General features: G+C 37.1%; 1 protein-coding gene across 2 annotated transcripts in view; it reads right to left on the bottom strand.

Annotated features, from left to right (window-relative positions):
* LOC122811943 (leupaxin-like) overlaps positions 1 to 22,208 on the bottom strand; it is a 467,997-nt gene that overhangs the window by 191,260 nt on the left and 254,529 nt on the right. For both annotated transcript variants that reach the window (XM_044084132.1, XM_044084131.1), the window contains one exon: positions 19,163 to 19,271. In XM_044084132.1, the coding sequence (XP_043940067.1) occupies positions 19,163 to 19,271 (109 nt within the window). The remainder of the gene's footprint in view (positions 1 to 19,162; positions 19,272 to 22,208) is intronic.

The following is a 22,208-nucleotide window of genomic DNA, read 5'->3' as shown; positions in this document are numbered from 1 at the left end:
CCGTGGTTAGGCTATGATTGAAAAGGGTACTTAGTAGTCATGCTAGTTCATGTTTTAGCCTGACAGCCTGGGATGTCATCTGTTAGCACAGCAGCTGTGTTTTTTGCATTAGACAAGGCTTTCAGGACCTCCTCTTCAGATTTGTAGGGTGAAGGGTGGTTTGGGGGAAGGTTTGTTGTAAGTTAGGTGGGGATAAAGGAGTGAAATTTTCACCAAACCTATCCACTAGCAGGTTTACTATCTCTGTGGGGTCAGTGTGTGTGATACCTTTGGCCACTAGTTCTGCACATGCTTGGGTCCTACCCTTTAGGTTATGTATGTAGCTGTAAAAGGCTTTATGGTTATCGTTGGCTGTACTTGCTAAGTTTCACTCAAAAGCACACTTGGAGGATTTAACAAGTTGTCTTATTTGCCTGTTGAGGCTGAGAATGGTGCTTTTCCATTGTTGGGGCCTTGCCTTTGTTTTCTTGGACAGCAACTTTTTTCATTTATTGTAAAGTTTGTCTGGCTTCATGAAGTTTGTCTGGATGTCCACCATGGCAGCTTGTTTTTACTTGGGGCTCTGGCTTTCATTCTTTCTGGTGTGGCTGAGTTTATACACTTATGCAAGTGATTGTACAGTGCTTTAGTGTAAGCTTTGGTGTAGTTACCGCTTCCAGCTTGGGGTGGAGCTTGTAATGCATTTATACTTCACCCAGGAGGGTACCGTTTGTCTTGGTAAAGTTTTTGTAGTCTGATTTCACCCTTTGTTTGTTCTGGTGTTAGTGCCAGCTTGAAGGTAACTGATTTGTGGCCAGCTTTAACTAATGAGGGTTCAACAGTTGCAGCAGTGCATCTGTTTGACATGTTGGTGAGGACCAGATCCAGAATGTTTTTTCCCCTTTTGGGGTATGGACAATTTGTTCCAGGACATTTGAATTAACAAAGTAAAGGAACTTTTGCATTAGCGAGTTAGGGATAGCGTAGGTTTCCTAGATGACGGTGGGATAATTGAAACCCCCCATAACCACTGTAGTGTGTTCAGTAAAATTTGGATTGTCTCCAGTTTGGTGAAGTAGGCTTCATGGGAGTTATGACCCATGGAGGGGGGATCTATAACTGACTTGAATGGGGGTCTTACTTACTGTAACCTGGACCTGGAGTAACTAGACGGGAGGTGAATTTTTCTCTAATATAGATTGAAACACTGCCTCCTCTGGTTTTCACACATTCATTTTGCGGTCTAAAGGCATTGTTGCCTTCCAAGGCTGGGGTACTCTCTGAGGTCCTGAACCAGGTTTCTGTGACTGCACAGATGTCTATATCTTCTAGTGATGGAAGTGCTTCCAGGGAGTGCAGTTTTTGGTTTAAACTCCTAGTATTTAGCAGTATGACCCTTATTTTGCTCTGATTGGTTAATTTCATGTCAGTAATGTTGTTTTCAAGACCTTGTCTAAAAAAGGCACTATGATGGAGGCAAGAGCCTTTGCCTGCAGCTGAAAGCTTAGAAGTGCCAGGTGCAAACCGTCTCTGGCAAAGAAATGAGGTTTGTTAAACATGGCTTCCCAGGCTGGCAGGAACTGGATCTCCTTTGTATGACACCAGAAACTGATCCAATTATTGAAATCAATAATTTTGTGTTTATACTGTGGCATCATTCTAGGTAAGAGTAGTATGCTGCTCAAGGCTAGCGACATACTTGTATGGGACACATACTCAGAGAGCTCTGATCCAATTATTGAAATCAATAATTTTTTTGTTTATACTGTGGCATCATTCTAGGTGAGAGTAGTATGCTGATCAAGGCTAGTGACATACCTGCATGGGACACATACTCAGAGAGCTCACGGTGTCAGTAATATAAAATCATTTGAAGTATCTAGTATGGAAGTAGAACTCACAGATTTCTGAACTGCTGCTGGGGGTTGGCATAATGGTTAAGGTGTTTACCTCACAGACAGAAAGTCCAGGGTTCAATTCTCAACTTTGAAGGGGAAAATAGCTAGGCTCAAAATGGCCCACAAGGGCAGTTAACCTAGTACTGACCTATGAAAGTTCAGGGTGTTACCTGCTGAGCCACAGACTCTAACATTGACAATATCGTTGACTCCTTCAGATTCTATTTGCCTGCTGTGTGACTGTGCAAGTCATATAACCAGGCAGTGCTTCTGTGCTCTGGGTCTACCTGATTAACAAAAGAATACAATAAGGAAAAGAGATAATTGTGTGTGTATGTCTGTATTTATATGTAACTGAGGACAGCTCACAGTCATGGCCACCCTCCCACACTAACAAAGTGCACAGGGTACTCAGGAATGAATGTTAGAGTACTGGTCTTCAACCTTTCTTGCACCAAGGACCGGTTTCATGTAAGACAACTTTCCACAGAACGGCCATCAAGCGCACATAAAAGTGAAGCATAATAAAGTGCATAATAAGTGCAACTCACCAGAACGCAGCATCAATGGGAGGGGAGCATTGAGCTTGTTTCCCTGCAATGAGACGGTCCCATCTATGGGGTGATGGGTGACACCCGAAGTGTGTTCCTTATATCCTGTCTACTCCATAATTTTGTTTTGGTTGCTGTCATTGCAGAAGACCCCGCTTCACAAAGATAGGATGTTGGAAATGGAAGCAGGGTTTTCAGTGCTTGTTGTAGCAACTTTCTAAGTTTAAAAATGCTGGAACAAGGCACCAAAAAGACAAAAAAAAAAACAGATAACTTGGCACCCAGGTAAAATCACACAATAAGCTCCATACTCGAGAAACCGGCTAGAAAATAGAGACTTAATTAAGCCGAAAAAAATTTTATTGTGAAAAACAAATTAATAAAAAACGTTAAGCACTTTCGTCCCACAAAGACATACTGGGACTTCATCAGAACAATCAAAGTGCCTAACAGAACATCTTTTATAACAAAATCATTCATTGATTATTCAATTAATAGAATTAGAGGTAGCATGTATTGTTTCTTAAAAAGGCAATAACTCACTGTTGTGTAACACACTGCCATTAAAATAGTGAAACAAAAGACCAATACTTTCACAACATAAATGATTTTACTAAGGCTAGAAAATATTAATTATAAATTGTGAAATAAAACTCTTTTTTATATAATAAATTATTTAAGGTCCAAAGCTCTCTTCTTTAGAACAGGTAAAATTGAAACACATTCATTGATCCCTGGTGGAATATTGGATTTTAATTTAGTAATCCAATAAAATTCTCTCGTCTCTTTTAAAAGTTCCCACCACCCTCCTATTGGATTATATGGTACCAATTCTAAAATTCCAAACTTAAACTTAGTAAAACCAAAACACTGTAAAGTATGCTTGTACAAAGAATTGTTATTATTACCTTTCTTTCTAAGTTTATAAGGCAGTACTTAAAATCTGTCCCTATTATTTGTGGTTCTGTCCAGATTTAATGTGTGAGAGGTTGGGAAGTATGGTTGAGAGGTGCACATACCTCTTAATAACTGATGCTGCTGCTGCCAGAGATCACTCTCACTCCTCTCTCTCTCACTCATGCATGCACACACATACACACACACACACGCACACGCACACGCACACGCACACACACACACACACACACACACACACACACACACACACACACACACACACACACACACACACACACACACACACACACACATACATGCACACACACACACACACACACACACATGCACACACACACACACACACACACACACACACACACACACACACACACACACACACACACACGCACACTTTTTTCCTTTTCATTTATTTTTATTTTACACTTGCTAAACAGCAAAAGAGCTGCTTAGCAAGTGTAGAATGACAGCTCAATCAATCTCACTGTTTAGTCTCTCATACACACCTACACAGTCTCTTCTGCTTTCACACACATACAGTCTGCTTTCATGCATGCATTCACTCACACATGCAGACATAAACATAAACACACACACACACAATTTTTTTTTTCGCTCCCTGCCCAAAATTTTTGTGTAGCCTGGTGGTTGGGGACCATTCTGTTAGACTACACAGAAGCATTATGTACCCTATATCAGAATAATATATGTAGCATTTGAATGTTTTTGTACTATAACTGTATGCCCTTTGTCAAAATAGCTCTCAAGATGCTCACAGAGGGCATACTAAGAAACAAGATACACACAACAGCAGCTATTTATACCCTATTACTGAAATTTACTCTGAGTACATGGGGCTATCAAAGAAATGTTAAATATGGGTACACAGCATTGTGAAACAAGATGAGCACAATAGCAGCTGTGTGTGCCCTATTACTAAAAAGTATTATGAGCATATGGGAGCTATCAAAAAATGTTAAATGTGGGTGCAGATCACTATGAAACAAATCCGTATGTGCTCTATTACTGAAAAGTACTCTGAACACATGGGGCTATTAAAAAATGTTAAATATGGATGAACAGCACTACAGCTCTATGCAGGATCCCAAGGATAGCAGCTACAGTGCACAGGTTGTTTGGAGGTTTAATATGAGTGTTATATAGGATGCGTAGTACAGCAGCACTGTGTACCCTATACATTCACAGCACACACATTGCTCAAGGTGTATGCATTACTGTAAAGTATGACGTACAACAGAGTATCATGGCTTGCCTTATCAATCATTTCTGCATGAGGTGTTAGAAGATAATTTATTACTGGAGTGTAGAGCATACAGCCCAGCATCACTGTGCACTTTATATCATGGTACCACCATGCATGGAGTGTAGAGCATACAGCCCAGCATCACTGTGCACTTTATATCATGGTACCACCATGCATGGAGTGTAGAACATACAGCCCAGCATCACTGTGCACTTTATATCATGGTACCACCGTGCATGGAGTGTAGAGTATACAGCCCAGCATCACTGTGCACTTTATATCCTGGTGGCACCAAGCATGGATGGTAGAGCATGCAGCCCAGCATCACTGTGCACTTTATATCAAGGTGGCACCATGCATGGAGTGTAGAGCATACAGCCCAGCATCACTGTGCACTTTATATCATGGTACCACCATGCATGGAGTGTAGAACATACAGCCCAGCATCACTGTGCACTTTATATCATGGTACCACCATGCATGGAGTGTAGAACATACAGCCCAGCATCACTGTGCACTTTATATCATGGTACCACCATGCATGGAGTGTAGAGCACACAGCCCAGCATCACTGTGCACTTTATATCCTGGTAGCACCATGCATGGAGGGTAGAACATACAGCCCTGCATCACTGTGCACTTTATATCATGGTAGCACCATGCATGCTATCAAAGTCTAAAATATGGATGCTTGTTAGTTTAGCACTGTTTAGCAAATGTGGAGAATGCAGGATGTGGTAATGACCCTCTTAGCTATGCTAGTACACATGTTCAGAAACTAAAGGAACTGCCTTGTACTCATTATCCATTCCTGTGTACTGTTTATTCATCTACATCTCATGTGGGCTTTATGAAAGTTCTATTATTGCTAGAAGGCAATATAGACTTTTGACCCATCCCCTGACTACAGCCATGACACAACTTTCTGTTTTGAACCTAATGAGGACATTTCCACTTAGAATAAGTATATCTCCATTAGATCACTAGCACTAAGTATATCCAGTTGATATTATAACACATATTTTACATTTCACTGCAATCCTTTATTCCTGCATTCCAGTTGATATTATAACACATATTTTACATTTCACTGCAATCCTTTATTCCTGCATTGGTTGGAATTAAGACAGAAAATAACATAAATACAGGACTTTGAGTAATACAGACTTCCTTTGATTGGATCTTAAGAACCCAAAAATAGCCTATCACCCTAGTTAAACAGTCTGAATTTAAACTCATCCACTCTCATTTTTTTTAAATATAATGTGATTGCGCGTTCAACTTGATTTTATTCTCACATTATACCACTTCATACTCTTTCTATCTGTTCCTAAAGTACATGTTGCTTAAATCTAGAAGATTTTCAGCGCCTTACACTCCTAGGCAACCATATCAGTAATTAACATGAAAAGCTTTATAGGCCATAGTAGTTCTCTCTAGCATGCAGAGACTCAATTATTGTAATCCTTGTCTGTATGTAACATTGTCCATACTTTTTTCTAGATGCAGTTTGTTTTCCTCAAAGTGATTTGTTTTTTATATTAAGATGCACCAGCTAAAATAATAGTCTATGCTTATGAGCATAGGTAATGTTGGAAGTAATCCTGAGTCCATGTTTAATATATCCAAATGCAGGAAAACCATAAAAGCAGCACTAAGAAAGAAAGAAATGTCTATAAATCATGCATATCAATGCCAGCCAATTGTGTAACAAAATTCCAGAATTTTAGGCTTGGTTTTGCTTACAGCAAAGACACACATACTGGCGGAATCTGAATTACGATTAAAACCCACTTACACAAGACATGGAATTCAACATTCCAGGATGCAGTTTAGACTTGCTCCTAAAATGCAGAGAACTGGTGATGTTTTAATTTTTATATTAGGAACTGTACACTACACATTTCATTCAGCAAAGCTTCCTTACATCCCAATCAGAGAAACTCTGTTTTTATAGACTAGAACTAGTAAAAACCATGTAACTCCACTACCTGTTTCATTGAGCCCAGCATAGCCGAACAGTTCACCTTAGGATACTTTAACATCCCTGGAAGACTCTTAATTTAAATGAATTAATCAATGACTAAATAGCTGTGAAATTCACATAACCTGTTAATGAACCATCAAGGGTGGAGAATGTGAGCAAAACAAATAAATGTCCTTACATGTGCTATGGAATAACAGATCTCCACCTACTGGTTTCAACAGCATGTGAATCTGGAATAATTTAAACAATACAAGCTAATCAGGAAGCATTGAAACTGAACACAATGGATTAGTCACACTTTGTGCTACTTTCTAGATATCAGTGACAACCAGGAATACCTATTAGGACTTTGCTCTACGTCCCTGACGAGAACACTCCAGCAAGAACCATCAATGTGAAAATTATAGAATAAAATTAATAAACAGAAGGGTAAAATAAAACATTATCATACAAGAAAGAGCATAAAGAAACATAAAAACAAATCTGGTACAGAAAAAACAAAGGCTGCATTCAAAGCTTTTTGGAAAAAAAATCAATCTATAATCGGCCAGTTGAGAAAAGACTACTATACCATTTCACAAATTAAAATCATCATGAAGCCTGCAACCTTCTGGAAAAGGAAAGCACTCTTCTTGTAAAAAAAAGCTGCCTGAGATGTTCCTTTTAGGGTGAACACCCACAGTGTTACTGCAAACAACTTTCTTTCTTCACAATTAAAGAGCACTATGAAAAATAATGGAAAACTTGAAGCTGCAGCCCTCAGCAGCAGATGCTATATCTGCAAGACAATTCAGCTTTGCTTCAACAACTGCAGAGCTATTCCTTTACCTGCTTATAATAATCAAAGACCATGGATCATTATCCTTAGAAGGCATTCTTTCTACTTTTTTAAGAATGACAGCTCCCGTTACTGCAAGCCGAATTACATTTGTAGTAAACAGAAACCAAAGAGGGCTTGTGGCACAAATCTGAATACAAGCTAATACTATCCCTGTGTTTGAAAGAGGAGAACAGCAGAAGGTGGAACACTTTAGGCCCATAAGTATCAACGATGTACTAGAAATGTCACTTGGGTGCTAGAAAAAGTTATTCACCTCCAATTCATAAACTACCTATCAGAAAATGTTGGACTTATAGGTAGTCAGCACAAAATTCAGAAAATGCCATGAAACCAGCCACAGCACTCATCAAAACCAATAAATATATGCACCATCTAAGACAATAACCTACATAGCAGCTGTATTTCTGGTCTCCTCATAGCATTTAAGTAGAAGACCACAGCAGTTTTGCAGGACAGAGATTAGCGGTATATGGATTTAATCAGCAATTGATCCACTGGTTCAAAGGGTAGTTATCTCAAAGTATGGAAGCTGCTGCCTACTAAATCTTGACTTTCATCTACATATGCCTTTAATTTAGGAGTACTCAAGGATCCATTCTAGGTCCCTTGCTTTTCTCCATTCTTACAAATCTTCTACAACTAAGGAGTGCATCTACTGCAATGTATGAAGGACTATACTCCCATATGATGTATCCCAAACCCAGATAAACTACTGCTGGAGCTCCAAAATGGTTTAAGTGCCTGAAATTACTAGATTAAAAGCAAACAATTATTGTTAAGTAAGAAGAAAACTTAAAGTATGTACTTAGGAAAGTATGTACACAATGTAAAACTTTAATTTTCCTAGAAGGAAATTGGAAATTGGAAAAAGAAGCAGAGTCCCAGTCTAGTGAGTGTGGCCCTCAGTGGATAAGGGATAAACTTATCAACCCATCTATATCACCCACTGACCCTCCGATCTAGTTGGAGGGGACACCTGATCCAGCCCTGATAGGAGTTAGGAGTCTGTGTTGTTAATCTAGAGCAGAAAAAAAATCCTTGGTACAGTCAAAAGCAATTAGCCCAGGAGGAAAAAATGTTAGAATGTAAACCTCAAAGATACTCACTGCTAATGTTTTTATTGGTTAACTGTAAACATTAAAATTAGTTTATGTGTTTATTGAGTGAATAAATTCAGTTTATTCAGGCTCTCTAAAGATAAAATATGTCCGGTCTTTGGTAGTTTTGTTGCGCTCTTGAGTTTTTCCATTTCCTTGCTTGTTGCCCAGCCATTGTTCAGGAAACTGTGTAGGCAAAAAAACAGAAAGCAGGAGGTCTTGGTTCCTGTTAATGCTTGGGCATGCTCAGTTCGTAGTTGTATATTCTGCAATACTCAGTCGTAGTTCCCTCCCTCAAGGCTACATAGACAGACAAAAGATAAACCAATCTCATTGAACACTCAAAGGTCGTTCATCTTTAAAAAGTTTTTATTGGAAGCAATTCCAAGGACACTGTACACAAAGGAAACTTAAAATCTAGAGCATATCTAAACAATCCTACCTTGGTTTGTGATTTACTCTGGAGTTGACTGGTGAGAGAAGTTTTATTTGAATTTATATTTTATTTGTTATCACTGTTTTCACTATTTGTAGGTAGGAAGGAATTGCTTGTTAACAAGCTTTACTTTGATTCATATTTTGTTGTTTTTGCCTTTAATTTCACTGTTGGTTGTTAGAAAGGGATATCTTTTATACAGGCAAGCTCTAGCCATCCCAAGGGGCCTAGACAGCTATAAGTTCACACAGACTGCTGAGAGGAAAATCCAGAGCATATCTAAACAATCATACCTTGGTTTGTGATCTATTAATCTTTACTGTTAAAAAGAAGTGAAACTGAGAGCAATAGTGAGCAGAAGCTACCACATACATTTATGTGTGACGTAAAGGAATTACAGCTTTTGTCTGGCTTGCAGAACTTGTATGGTCAGAATGACTTTACTGTACTTACCTTAGTATTTAGTTTTATATTGCTTGTGTGGTTTTTGTCATAGATGTTGATTTAAGTTCTCTTTGAATTCTGTGGTTACTGATTCTGATTATTCTTTTCTTTTACAATATTTTATTCATTTCAAGCTGAATATGGATTCCCTAATTGAGTATACAATTAAGGATTTGCTAATGCACAAATATCTTGTACAGTGTAGTAAATGCTAAGCATATTTAAAGGTAACAGCTGATAACACTGGTGATCTGTGTTCCTCATGTCAAAAGTTGGATGAGTTGCTTACTATTGTTAGAAGTAAATCTAGACTTAATGATGATGATTGCGCTTGTGCAATTGGTACGGCTTGGAGACCTTTTGTTACATATATTAATGAATGAACTGGTGAGATAAATAATGTTAGGCAAAGAACAAATGATGCATCTATTGTCTGTGAACATCATTCAACCCCTATGAAACAAGATGATGCCCCTGACAATTTTGGAATTCTGGATGCAAGTATTCAGTAATCTGAGGATCTGGATTGTTTAGAAGGAAGCAAAGAAAGAAAGGAAGATGTTCACAACAAATAACAAGGCAGAAAAAGAAACTGATTAATGTCTGTAAAGTAAAGAGAATATGTACTAAAAGGACACCGCTTTGCTATGTAACACACGGGTTACAGGGAATAATATTTTTCTTTCAGAAAACATTCAGTCTACAGAAAAAGGTATAATCTTTCCAAAAGAGAAGGTAAAAAAAAGAGGCAAGGGCAGGTGAAAAGGAAGAAATCAAAACTGAACATACTGAAGAACATTACTGTAAGAAAAAAGAGGAGAAAGATGTTGACTACATGGCTCAAGATGTGGATTTACAATGCCATTTGAATGAGAAGTTAACACACAACGAAAACAGTGGTATTAAGATTAATAGTGATGAAGATCTATCCTTCATAACAATTGATAGAGCAGATATTATTGTATTAGAAGTTGAAGATACTTCACAGCTGGTCAGAAAAGATATTCTTGTAATTGGATATTTAGTTATTAGAGGAACTGATACTTATATTTGCAGAGAACATAATGAAAATCAAATAGTGTTATGCTTGCCAGGAGCAAAAGTAGAAGATGTGAGAAAAGCCTTGGAATGCCTTAATGTAAGGAAGTACGGATCTGTTTTTATTCATGTTGGTCCAAATGGTCTCATTCGCAAGGATTCTCTGACTGTTAGTAGGGAACTGACAGCCCTCTTAGATAGTATAGCTTGTACTGGTGTTAGGACGTATTTTTCAGAAATCACCTGTAGAAAGGAAATTAAAAGATTTTTTGGGTAAATACCTACATGGAAAAATGTCCTGTTTTAAAATAAATAGAAATGTGTAGAGCATCCAAGCCTATTTTTGGGCACAAGTGTTCAGACATGATGGTGTGCATTTGTTAAGATCAGGGAAGAGAATTTTTGCAGCTGATATTTTGCAATATTTGACAAACACTAGGCAGGATTTGTGACAGGTAAAAAATTTAAGTTCACATATAGCAACATTTGATATATCCCTGATGTTTGTTAATGCTAGGAGCAATAATAAAAACGTTTTTTATTGGAAAATTTGTTACAGTCCTACAAGACTGATGTTGTTATTGTGTGTGAAACATGGTTAAAGAACAATGACTGGAAACCAGTTCTGTCAGGATATAAATGTTTTTACTATAACAGATATTCTAACAAAAACTCAGGAGGAGGTATTATGATAAGGATTAAAGATAGCAATGAGACCTGTGATTATTACATGTTCAATTATAACCAATACTATAGACTGTGTAGCTGTGACAATAAAGACAACCCTGGAACATATAACAATTGTTGGAGTGTATAGACCACCAAAGTCAAGTGCAGATGACCTATAGGAATTCATACATTTCTTGCATGAAACACAGGAGGGAAGAATAATATTATCTGGGGACTTAAATTTACCAGAAACAAACTGGAATTATATTGATTCAACAATGTTAGTAAGGAAATTATTCACAATGTATATTCAGGAACAACAATTGCTTCAGATTGTAAAAAAAACTACCAGGGGGCGGAACATACTAGACATTGTTTGTCTTCCTATAGAAGTTACGTTACTTCAAGTCAAGTTTTACTACTGTCCATGTGCAGTGATCATGGGGTTACAAAGGTTAATTTGTTGCTAGATAATTCTGTCAAACTGAAATCTAAACCAATGCACAGAAAGTTAATTACAGATTATATGGAAGCAAAACAGTCAATGTGTAAAATTAACCTGAGTGAAGTGTTCAGTGGAAAAACTGCAGATGGAATGTAAAAAGTTTTGAAAGAGAAATTGTTTGAGTGCAAAAATCAAAAAAATGTTTAACATCAGGATCTAGGCATACAACGTCATGTGGATATACTTCAATAAGAACAAGATATCTGATTAAGGTGAGAGACAAAAAATATAATAAATGGAAGACAGGTAGACAAGCTGGACAAACAGATTAAGCACAGTGTGAGACAAGATCAAGAAATGTTTAAAGAAAATTTATATAAATATAGTGATCATAATAGGAAACCTTTATAGATACATAAAATGTGGAAGGAGTAAAGACATACAAATTAATAAACTGTGTGCAGATTCTAAAGTTTATTCTCTGACACAACAGATTATAGAAGTATTTACAAAATCTTATGTAAAACAGTTTGGCTCTGCAAAAAGGGTGATAAGTTGTCTTAGTGACATCCAGGTAACCTGGGATACTGGAATCAAATTAGATTATATTTAAAAATGACTGCACAAACTGGATCCAAACAAAACACAAAGAGGAGAGTGAATTAGTATCAATGTCCTGAGAACACTTCAACAAGAACTTACAGTACCATTATATCTAGTATTCCCTGGGTGATATAAATATGGGGAGATTCCTCAAGATCGGAGACATGCGCTTATTAAACCTGTCTTTAACGGAAAGGGGAGTAGGACAAACCCAGAGTAATACAGACCCATAAGTCTACTTTCATGTTGTGGAAAAATATTGGAGAAGGTAACATGAGATAAGTTATTGTCAGACCTGGATAAGTTGGGACTTGAAACCATATATCAGCATGCATATGTTGAAAATAGATCTATTACCACCTGTAACATGATGTTCTATAACAATATAATAGCTATGAATGAAAAATTGTGCTCTGATATAATTTATATAGATTTAACTTCAGCATTTGACAGGGTCATACACAAAACACTGATCAATAAATTAGAACAACTAGGTACTGATGTACTCTTAATAAGATGGATAGCTGCATGGCTTACAAATAAGGCATGGCAAGTATCATACAGCAACTGGACAGGTGAAATTCTTGGTTACAGTCAGGGTGTCTCACAGGGCTCTGTCTTAGGCCCTTGTTTAGATTGCATGTTTTTGACCTAATTTTTTCATCTGAGGTGTTCTACAGTCTATATGCAGACAACCTGAAATTGGGTAAACTGATCACGTGTGTTACAGATAAGGCATGTCTGCAAAATAACTTGACTAAATTGACTATTTGAGCACAGGAGAATAATATGCTGATAAATACATCAAAAACTAAGCATATGAAATTTGAGAGACATAAATTGAAAAGTAAATATTTAATACAGCACACAGTGATTGAAACTGTAGACTCATTTAAGGACCTGGGTATATGAGTAGATCCCACTATGAGTTTTTCCAGTCATATCAACCAATTGGTTAATGACATTTATAGAACTATAGGTTGTATAAAAATATTTATAAAGTCTAGGAAATCAAACATGATGAAGTCATCGTTTGTTAGTTACATTAGACTCAAATTTGAGTATGGAATAACAGTATGGAAACCCTATAAGAAAACAAGCATGAGTAAATGGGAATGAGTACACCGGAAATATACCAAGGGCATCCATGGATGTGAAAATTTAAGTTATTATGAAAGACTAAAATATCTTTGCTTGTACAGTGTCTCTTACAGATATCTAAGAGGAGATCTTATTCAGGTATATAGGGCATTTAGAGACAACTAAATCTGGGAATGTTTGGGGTTAACAAAAAGTACTAGAGAATCATCAGACAACCTATGTAGAGGATACTATAGGAATGAGAAGTGTACTAACTGATTCTCTGACAGTAGCTGATGCATGGAACAGACTATCAAATTACATGAAAGCAAGTCCTAGTTTAGATATGTTTAAGAACAGCCTGGACACTTATTATGGGAACAAGTGTTTTAGTATATTGGGAAGGTAGAAGGACACTGATGCCTGTGCTTGAAATATTTGTATTATGTAAATATTTGCCTGTAACTTATAGGTGGAAATGTTTCAGAACTATTGCAGATAACCATTTCAAGTTTGATGTTCACATGGAAACAACAGTCAAAAAGAAGAAGAAGAAACTCGGACACATAGGACCACGCCCTACCTAGCATCTGCAAATAAAAGATCAGTATCAGAAACTGTTCTATTCCTTAAAACTGCTTAACAGGACAACAGTGGGGGATAAATAGAACAAATGCATACATGATAAGGTAAGGTAGACATCACATATAGCTAACTTGTTAAATTTCATCAACAAACAGAAAGCCCCCAGATAAAAGAGAGTCTCATCTAATAGCACTGAGACCTTTAATACATCATTAAAAACTTGTAAATAAAAAGTCAGTAGTCAAAGAGCATTCAAAAGCCTTAGAGCTAAACACTTGAATGTCTTTAAAGGGGTCATTTGCATATATCTCATGGTCCTACTATAAAGGAGGTTCAAGGTATTATGCAGTAAAGACTATGGTTTATATGTTCATAGGTAAATACTAGGCTAGCTGCCCTTGCAGGCCATTTTAAGCCTAGTCAGATTCCCTTTTTGCACTTGAAATAACCTATCCAGTTTGGTTATAGATTGACCTCTTACCCATCCTATGGTTGATAATTCTATCTTACCTGTAGTAAGAATAACTGGGATCATACTACAGATAATTTGAGGGGATCCATGCCTGGGATAAAGCATTTGGGAGCTGTCTCTGTCTATTAGTAGTACATGAGGCATTCATCTGGGGTCTTTCTGTTTGTTGTTGGCTTTTTGGCTTTTGTGTGTGACCTTTTTAATCTTTTTAAATCTGCTACATTTATCACAGAAATGCAGACATGAACCAATGATTACACTGCACTGAATATGCATGGCTTACCTAGCTTTCAGTCCAGGATTTGTGTAAGTCAGAGCACGTTCCATATATAAGCTATTGCAAAGAAATCATTGCCAAGGCCATTAGTCTAGTATATCCTGGTTAGGGAACTTCAGTGTGCTAGGTAACATAAGTTTTCTCTTAACTATAAGAGCAAGGCCACTTTCATTCCACTAACATTTAGAAAGGACAGTTGCATGAGTGCAGTTAGATGCACTAATAATCAAAATCAATAAGGAGGTGCACAGCTCAGTACACATATCCAAATAAAGCCATTGTGCATAGTCACAGTAGAGGCATTAAAACTTTTATACCTTGTTAATTTGTGCAGCTGGCAGCCTTTCCCCTTGGTTGAGGTGTTCAGTCTAAGTTGCCAGAGCTACTACAAATATTCTAATCTATTTTCCCACACACACCCCTTTTATCCAATGAAACAATCTCTGAAATGCAAAACAAAACTTACTAAAACTATCACAAGTAACTGAATATATATATAAAGTCCATTATTTTCTTTCTTATTTTAATATTATAATAATACTCATAAATTCTCTTTCATAACTGTCTCTTAGTTTTGCCCACAGAAAAGTACAAGAGGAACATACAGCTAAAAAACCATACCTTTAGGGTGGCAATTACAGTGTTTTGGTTTAATCTCTATCCCTGTGGGATCCCCCCCACTAGGTGCCAAGTTCCTGTTAATATATATTTGCATTGATTGCAAAACCTACATCAATATCTTCCCTTGTTCTCTATTTCCATTAAATGATTTTCTTCGATGCTGTTTTCCAATAATTTCTTCTTAGCTGTTTTGTGGACAAATGTAATTTTCCCCCTGTTACTTTAAAAACTGTGTTGCATGCCCTAAATATAACCCAGTCCTTGTTTATAATTGTCCTAATATTATCGCTCCTTGGGCTAGCAACCGGACCCTGTAAAACTTGTAACCGGTAACCAGTACAGAAACAACGGGTGCTGGAGAGCACTCATTGCCCAACGTGCTAAATGTGTACACGAGAGAGAGAAAATATTATTGCTATGTATATTATACTCTGCTACCATAGCTGCTTCAAAAGTTTCTGGTAATAATTCTTAATCAAACCTTCTCTACAACTAGGGGTTCTACTCAAGCCTTTGCCCAATAATGGACTAAAACAAGGAGGTCTCCTAATTAGGATGTCTTTATAAATTCTGGCAACAAATTTTCTTAGGATATCCCCTATCCATAAACATTTGAGACAACTTTTTACATTCATCTCTAAACAAACCATCATCTGAAACCATTCTAGATATCCATATGAATTCACCTTTTACAATTCCTCTTTTAACAGTATACGGGTGGAAACTTTTGAAATGTAAACTACTTTTGCTAAATGTCAGCTTCCTATATATGTTTTAATGGAAACCTTCTTCAGTCTTCATCATTAAAGTCTCTAAATAGTTTATTGTTTCAGAATGGAATGTTTGTCTTTTCGGCTTTTCCCGGTTAGGGGTCACCACAGTGGAACTCTGGTCCGCTAATGATTGGCAGTAGATTTTTATGGTGCCGAGTTGCCAGCCCGATGCCCAACCTTCAGCAAAGGGATGCCCATTCATGCATGTCTTTCGGAGGCCACTCGACCACGGAGAGGACATGTAGACTCCACACAGAAGGCACTCCAGCCAAGAATCAAACAGGAGAACCTCTTGCTGTGAGGCAACAATGCTACCGCTGTACCACCGCGGCTTAATGGCATGCATAGGTGAATCTTACAAAGTTGTTATAATTCACAAATTCTTCTATTTTAGCTACTTTCCTGTCCAAAGAACAAAAATATCATCCAGGAAACTCAAATACATGGACCAATAAGAAGAAAAATCAGAATGTCATAGATATTTTTTCTTCCAAGTATATAAAAATTAATTTGAAAAAATTGGGGCACAAGCAGCTCCCTTAGCAACTCCATCAACCTGTTTGTATATTTCCTCTTCAATATATATAAAATTATTATCTAAAATAATAGCCATGTTCTCATCTTTAAAATACATGCTAAATTTACCTTCCTGGTAAATAATTTTAGTTTGACAATAGCATCAGCTATATTAAAGCCTTTATTAGGGATAAATATAAATCCTTTTTCAAAAACTGAAAAAAGTCAGAAGCAATTGTTGCATGACTAAAATTAAAAATGTTAAACCCATTCCTTGTTTGTTTATTTCCTTCTAGCAATATACAATCATTTTCTCTATTTTAATTCATACATTCTTTATTTAAAAATGTGTTGTCCATCCAGTTCTCCTTTTTCCTTTCTTGCCGAGGAAGTAATGTTGTATTCTTCCCTTCCCCATCCATTGTGAGCATCAGATTCTAATCAATGAGATATATCCCATTCTATATGGTTCCCTAAGCCACTAAAAATTATTGCGTGACAAAAGCATAATTAAACTGTTGGACTCCTGACAGTACCATTATCTGGAAGTGCAGGGGCCTAAGCACCTTCAAAGCGCAGTTCTTTTGTACCAAATAGCATATTATTCAGTTTTTAATTTGTAAATATGCATCCTTTTTTGCTGAAACTAGTTATAAGCAACAGCAAAGCCCACAAAGATATCTGCTGTAATCTAAAAACTGCACAACACCTCCCTGATAAGAAGAAATCAGGTAAGCTCCCAATGACAATTACAGCAAATCTAACTACAGCAAAACATTTCAGCTGAAAATTACTTCCGGCAAAAAAATAAATAAATAAAATCTCCCTGAACCCTCATGTTTCCCTGTACTGTATATATAGCAGATCTACATTTGCACAGCAGTTAGGTAATAAGAAAGTTGAGCTGGCTGAATATGTCTTTTAGTGTAACTGTTTCACTGTAGTTAGATTCAACGTAATTGTCATTATTCAGCTGGGAGGTTCCCAATAAGAAAATCAACCTCATTAAAGTAAACAGGTGTCAAATATTTAAGTCAAGTAGAAGATTAATAGAGAATGAAAGCAGCAAAATGAGAGGAGTACATATTATTATACTCTTACAGTAATACAAACAGAAACAGCAGTCTAGATAGAGACAAATAATTCCCTGTTCGTCAGGTAAATCCATGGTCAACTAGCATCACCCTTCAACACACCAAGGCTGAATATTTAGAGACAAATAGTGGATATGATCTGAAATCAAATTCTTTTTAATCACTTGTAAAAAACAATCCCTGTAAGGGGAGCTGCATTCATGTTGTGTAAGAGAGAGTGTGTGAGGCTTCTTATTGCTGTAATGGTACCATAATATATCCTAAACCCAAGATGGATCTAAGCAATGACATCAAACTGTCTGATGATATTCAGCTGTCTGGTATTAATGATAGAGCTGTCCAATTTAGAAAGTTGGATGGTATCTGGAGAAAATACTGTCCCAGAGTCATTGATGTATCATGGATGTCCGTGTTTAAAGTGCATGCACTACTACAGTCTTAATTCATAGTATGGAGTCATAACTTTCTAAATAGCAAATGCTTAATTTATGGCATGTGTGTTTAGTAATATTAAATTTATGACAGAAGTCTGAGGTTTAACAGTGTTAAACTGATGCCAGACACGTGAGGTTTAACAATGTGAAATTTATGGTACAAGTCATGTTTGACAAGAATACATTTATGGCATATATCTGAGGTTTAACAGTGTTGACTTCAGATCTGCTGTTGTACTTTTGGTAAAAACCATTAAGGCCAGGGCCAGGGCCACCTACCACATGCATTGTGGATGGCAGCTTTTTCACTTCTCACTACAGTAGAGTTCTAGAACTTCTGAAACAAATTGGGGAGATAAAAATTTCAGCTATTTTGGTGCTGTTTCAACATTTTTCTATAATCAGAAGTGAATTTCTGTCTAAATTATGAAAGTAGTGGCTCTAATATTTTGTCTGATGTAACTTGCAGTCCATCCATCTAATGCTGCCAAGTCACATCCAGCTCCCATAGCAACCCCATGAATAGCCTCTGCCATTCATAGAGTTTACCAGGCAAGTAGGGAATGGAAGTAGATCACCATGCTCTTTTTCCATGTCACACACAGTACATACATCTATGGACAGTTCTGAGTAACCAGTCCACATACTACATATCTTTGTGATGTGGAAGGAAACCAGAATACCTATAGAAAACTCACACAAACATAAAGAGAATTGTGCAGGCTATGCACAGAAGGCATCCCAACCAAGAACCAAAGGGAGAACCTCTTGTCCTGAGCAAACAATACTATGCTTTGTATCACCCAACATGCAGTCAGGTTGCAGAAAAACCCTGTGTGTGAGTGAGTGAGTGAGTGAGTGAGTGAGTGAGTGAGTGAGTGAGTGAGTGAGTGAGTGAGTGAGTGAGTGGGTGAGTGGGTGAGTGGGTGAGTGAGTGAGTGAGTGAGTGAGTGAGTGAGTGAGTGAGTGAGTGAGTGAGTGAGTGAGTGAGTGTGCGTGTGTCTGTGTCCCATCTATAATGCTCAGCATTCTCTTATTAGTAATGCAGTCCCTTATTTTCCCCCATTTGCCCACTTTTTAATCACTCTGCCAGATCAGACATATGGCAGGATCTTAATTAAAATCTGCAGAAATACTCACCCCAGCCTGAAGATTCAGTAGCTGCCTCATAATCTCATCTAACTGTTGTGCTGCAGTTGTTGCTGTAGGCAGTGTGGTATCTGTTACACAGCTGGGTTCTGAAACCTCACTGAAGACAAAAAGAATTGCATATTTTCATTGATAATTTTACTTTAGTTTTCATGATGTAATTTGCACAGTTTATTTATTTATGTTTTCTTAATTAGAAATGTCCAGTTGCTGTAAAGTCCAAGGAAAAAAATCTATTAATAGTCTGCAATCTGCAACAAGTGAGCAATGATGTAAAATTAAAATATTACACTAAAGTGAGAAATGCATCATCAGTGTCAAGGTATTTAACACATTAGTGAAGATCACTAGATTATTTCTTACGTATGCATGGCCATTATTTGATAAACACATTACACTGACTACATTTGTAAGAATTTATTACAATATTCAAGTAAAAATAATAAAGTAAGGCAAATGACCGAAATGCAGTTATATTACATAGAAACACCATACTTTGAAATTGCATTAATGTTGACATTTTTATTTGTATGTGATCAGGATTACAAAATAAAGCTTCTAAACTCTGGAGATTCTGGTTGAGATTGTATGTAATTAAAATGAAGTATTTAGTATAGGATATAAACAAATGCAAGATTACTGAAGCTTGTAGACATAAGCGCAGAAAGGGCAAATTCTTTAGCATGAGGTAAGATAAAATAAACCGATATAGAGAAGGCTACTGCAGCAGTCATCAGTATGATGAACATATATTATATACTGCTTCTTTAGGAAAGGTAGACGTGATGGTCCTCCTACTGTTTGGTATGTACTTCTCAGAAGTTCAGGTCAAAACTAAAGGGTTGTGGCTGACCAAACTTGCAGACAACTGCAAACTAGGTGCAATCATTGAATCCCCAAATGATGTCAGTATACTCCAGGAGGGCCACACGCAGACCAACGACTGGTGTATTAGTCACGGTCTCAAACTGAATGAAAAAAATACATATTCATTTCCTTCAGCACAAACAATGTCCCTTCACACTATCAAATCAATAACAATACCATATGCACCCATGAAGTTGTAAGGGACCTGGGATCACAGGTAGACCGTGACCTTAATTTTGACCACCACGTGTCTACCAACTACCATTCATAGGAAAGCTTTCCGTGTAGCTCACTTGATTAGAAAAGGCACTGCCTCGAGAGCAAAAGAAGTTATAACCCCACCTATACTCGCCAGTCATCCGGCCCATAACTGAGTATAACGTTCCATTCTGTATGTACCGTACTAAGCACCTACAGCAATTATAGAGATCTCAGGGGTTTCTAACAAAGATCAAGGGCTTCCAGCCTGTGCCTTACACAGACCAACTAAAATCCTTGTCACTGTACTGCATATAGTGTAGACTTCTTAAGGGAGGCTTATGCCTGGCCTACAGGGCAACCCAATATACCAAAACTTAATGAACTTACTGCATATCTGTAAATCAACTGGGTCTAGAGCTACCTGTTCCAGGATTTAAATATGGCTGTGACTTAAATAGGACATGCTGGAGGGACAGATTTATCTCCCTGTGACTGCCACATCTTTGGAACAGGCTACCAATTCATGTGAAACAGAGCACCTCTATGACACTGTTCAAGAGGAACTTGGATGAGTGTATGCAGCACCCTAAATTCTTACCAAGGATGGTGCCCACAACCCTCCTGGACATGAGCAGTCATCACTAAATGCAGTTCTGGGTATTGAGTAGTACCTCTACGGTATTACATTGGGTTGAAATGGCTAGGCTTAAAATGACATCCGGGTCGATAGCCTAGCAATCTCCTATGATTTAAGGAGACTGGGGAAATAGCAGGTTTTAATACAATTACTAAGAGATCTAGAGGGGGACAGGGAAGTAATAGGTAATTATAAGTCAAGGAAGAAATTCATATGATATAGATACAGACACAGATTGGAAGTTTTCTTATAGCAAAGTTATTAACTGAATGATTTTGGTAGTACAGTACACTAAATTCTCAACAAAATTCTAGCAGCAAGAAAAAGAACCCAATATGTATTAAAAATTAGTACAGAACAAAGCAAAGGTCAAAACTGAATGCAGAAAGATACATCAGTTGTGTCATATGGTAGAGAATGTATATGAACACTGATGTCCTCCTTGCTCAAAGCAGAAACGACAAAAAATAATTGAATTAAAGAATGAAAGAAAACATTTGTTTTCTCAAAAAAGTGGCCTGATTTTATAGCACCATCATCACGTCAAAATTTGGGTTTATGCAGTCCAGATGATATGGTGAAGATACAACCATACATCTTCAGGACTCACTTTATCCAGTTCAGGGCCACTGGGATCCAGAGTCTAGAAGAGTAAGGAAATCCATTCTGGATGGGATGGGATGCCAGTCCATTGCAATATATATGTATATGTGTATATATATATATATATATATATATATATATATATATAGATATATATATATATAGATATATATATATATAGATATATATATAGATATATATATAGATATATATATAGATATATAGATATATATATAGATATATTATATATATACACACACACACACACCCACACCCAGACATTCATGGGGCAGTTTGGAGCATTCCCAGTTCACTTGCCCACACATCTTTGAAATGCAGGAGGAAACCCACTCCAGCCCAACAGGGGAAATATACAAACTCCACCCAGAAGGCACTCCAGTCAAGAACTGAACCAGAAAACTGAATGCTGAGGTAGAAATATTAATCTCTGCACCATTGTGCCACCTGAACCAGTTAAGTAAAAATCCAGGCTCACTAACTACGACTGCAAGCAGTAATTATCCAAGAGGGAGCTGGACACTGGACAGCAATTGTAGAATAGCAAAAATGGTTTATATATATATATATATATATATATATATATATATATATATATATAGATAGATAGATAGATAAAAAATGATCCACCAGGAACTACACTTCTTCAAAAGTTTTATATTTAATTTTGCCATTTTCTCTTGATGTTACTTTGCAAGAAGATATCATTTT

The sequence above is a fragment of the Protopterus annectens genome, chromosome 9.part0, assembly GCF_019279795.1.
Source record: "Protopterus annectens isolate FY-2018-M chromosome 9.part0, PAN1.0, whole genome shotgun sequence".
Taxonomy (NCBI): domain Eukaryota; kingdom Metazoa; phylum Chordata; order Ceratodontiformes; family Protopteridae; genus Protopterus; species Protopterus annectens.
This window is presented reverse-complemented; position numbering and strand designations above follow the sequence as displayed.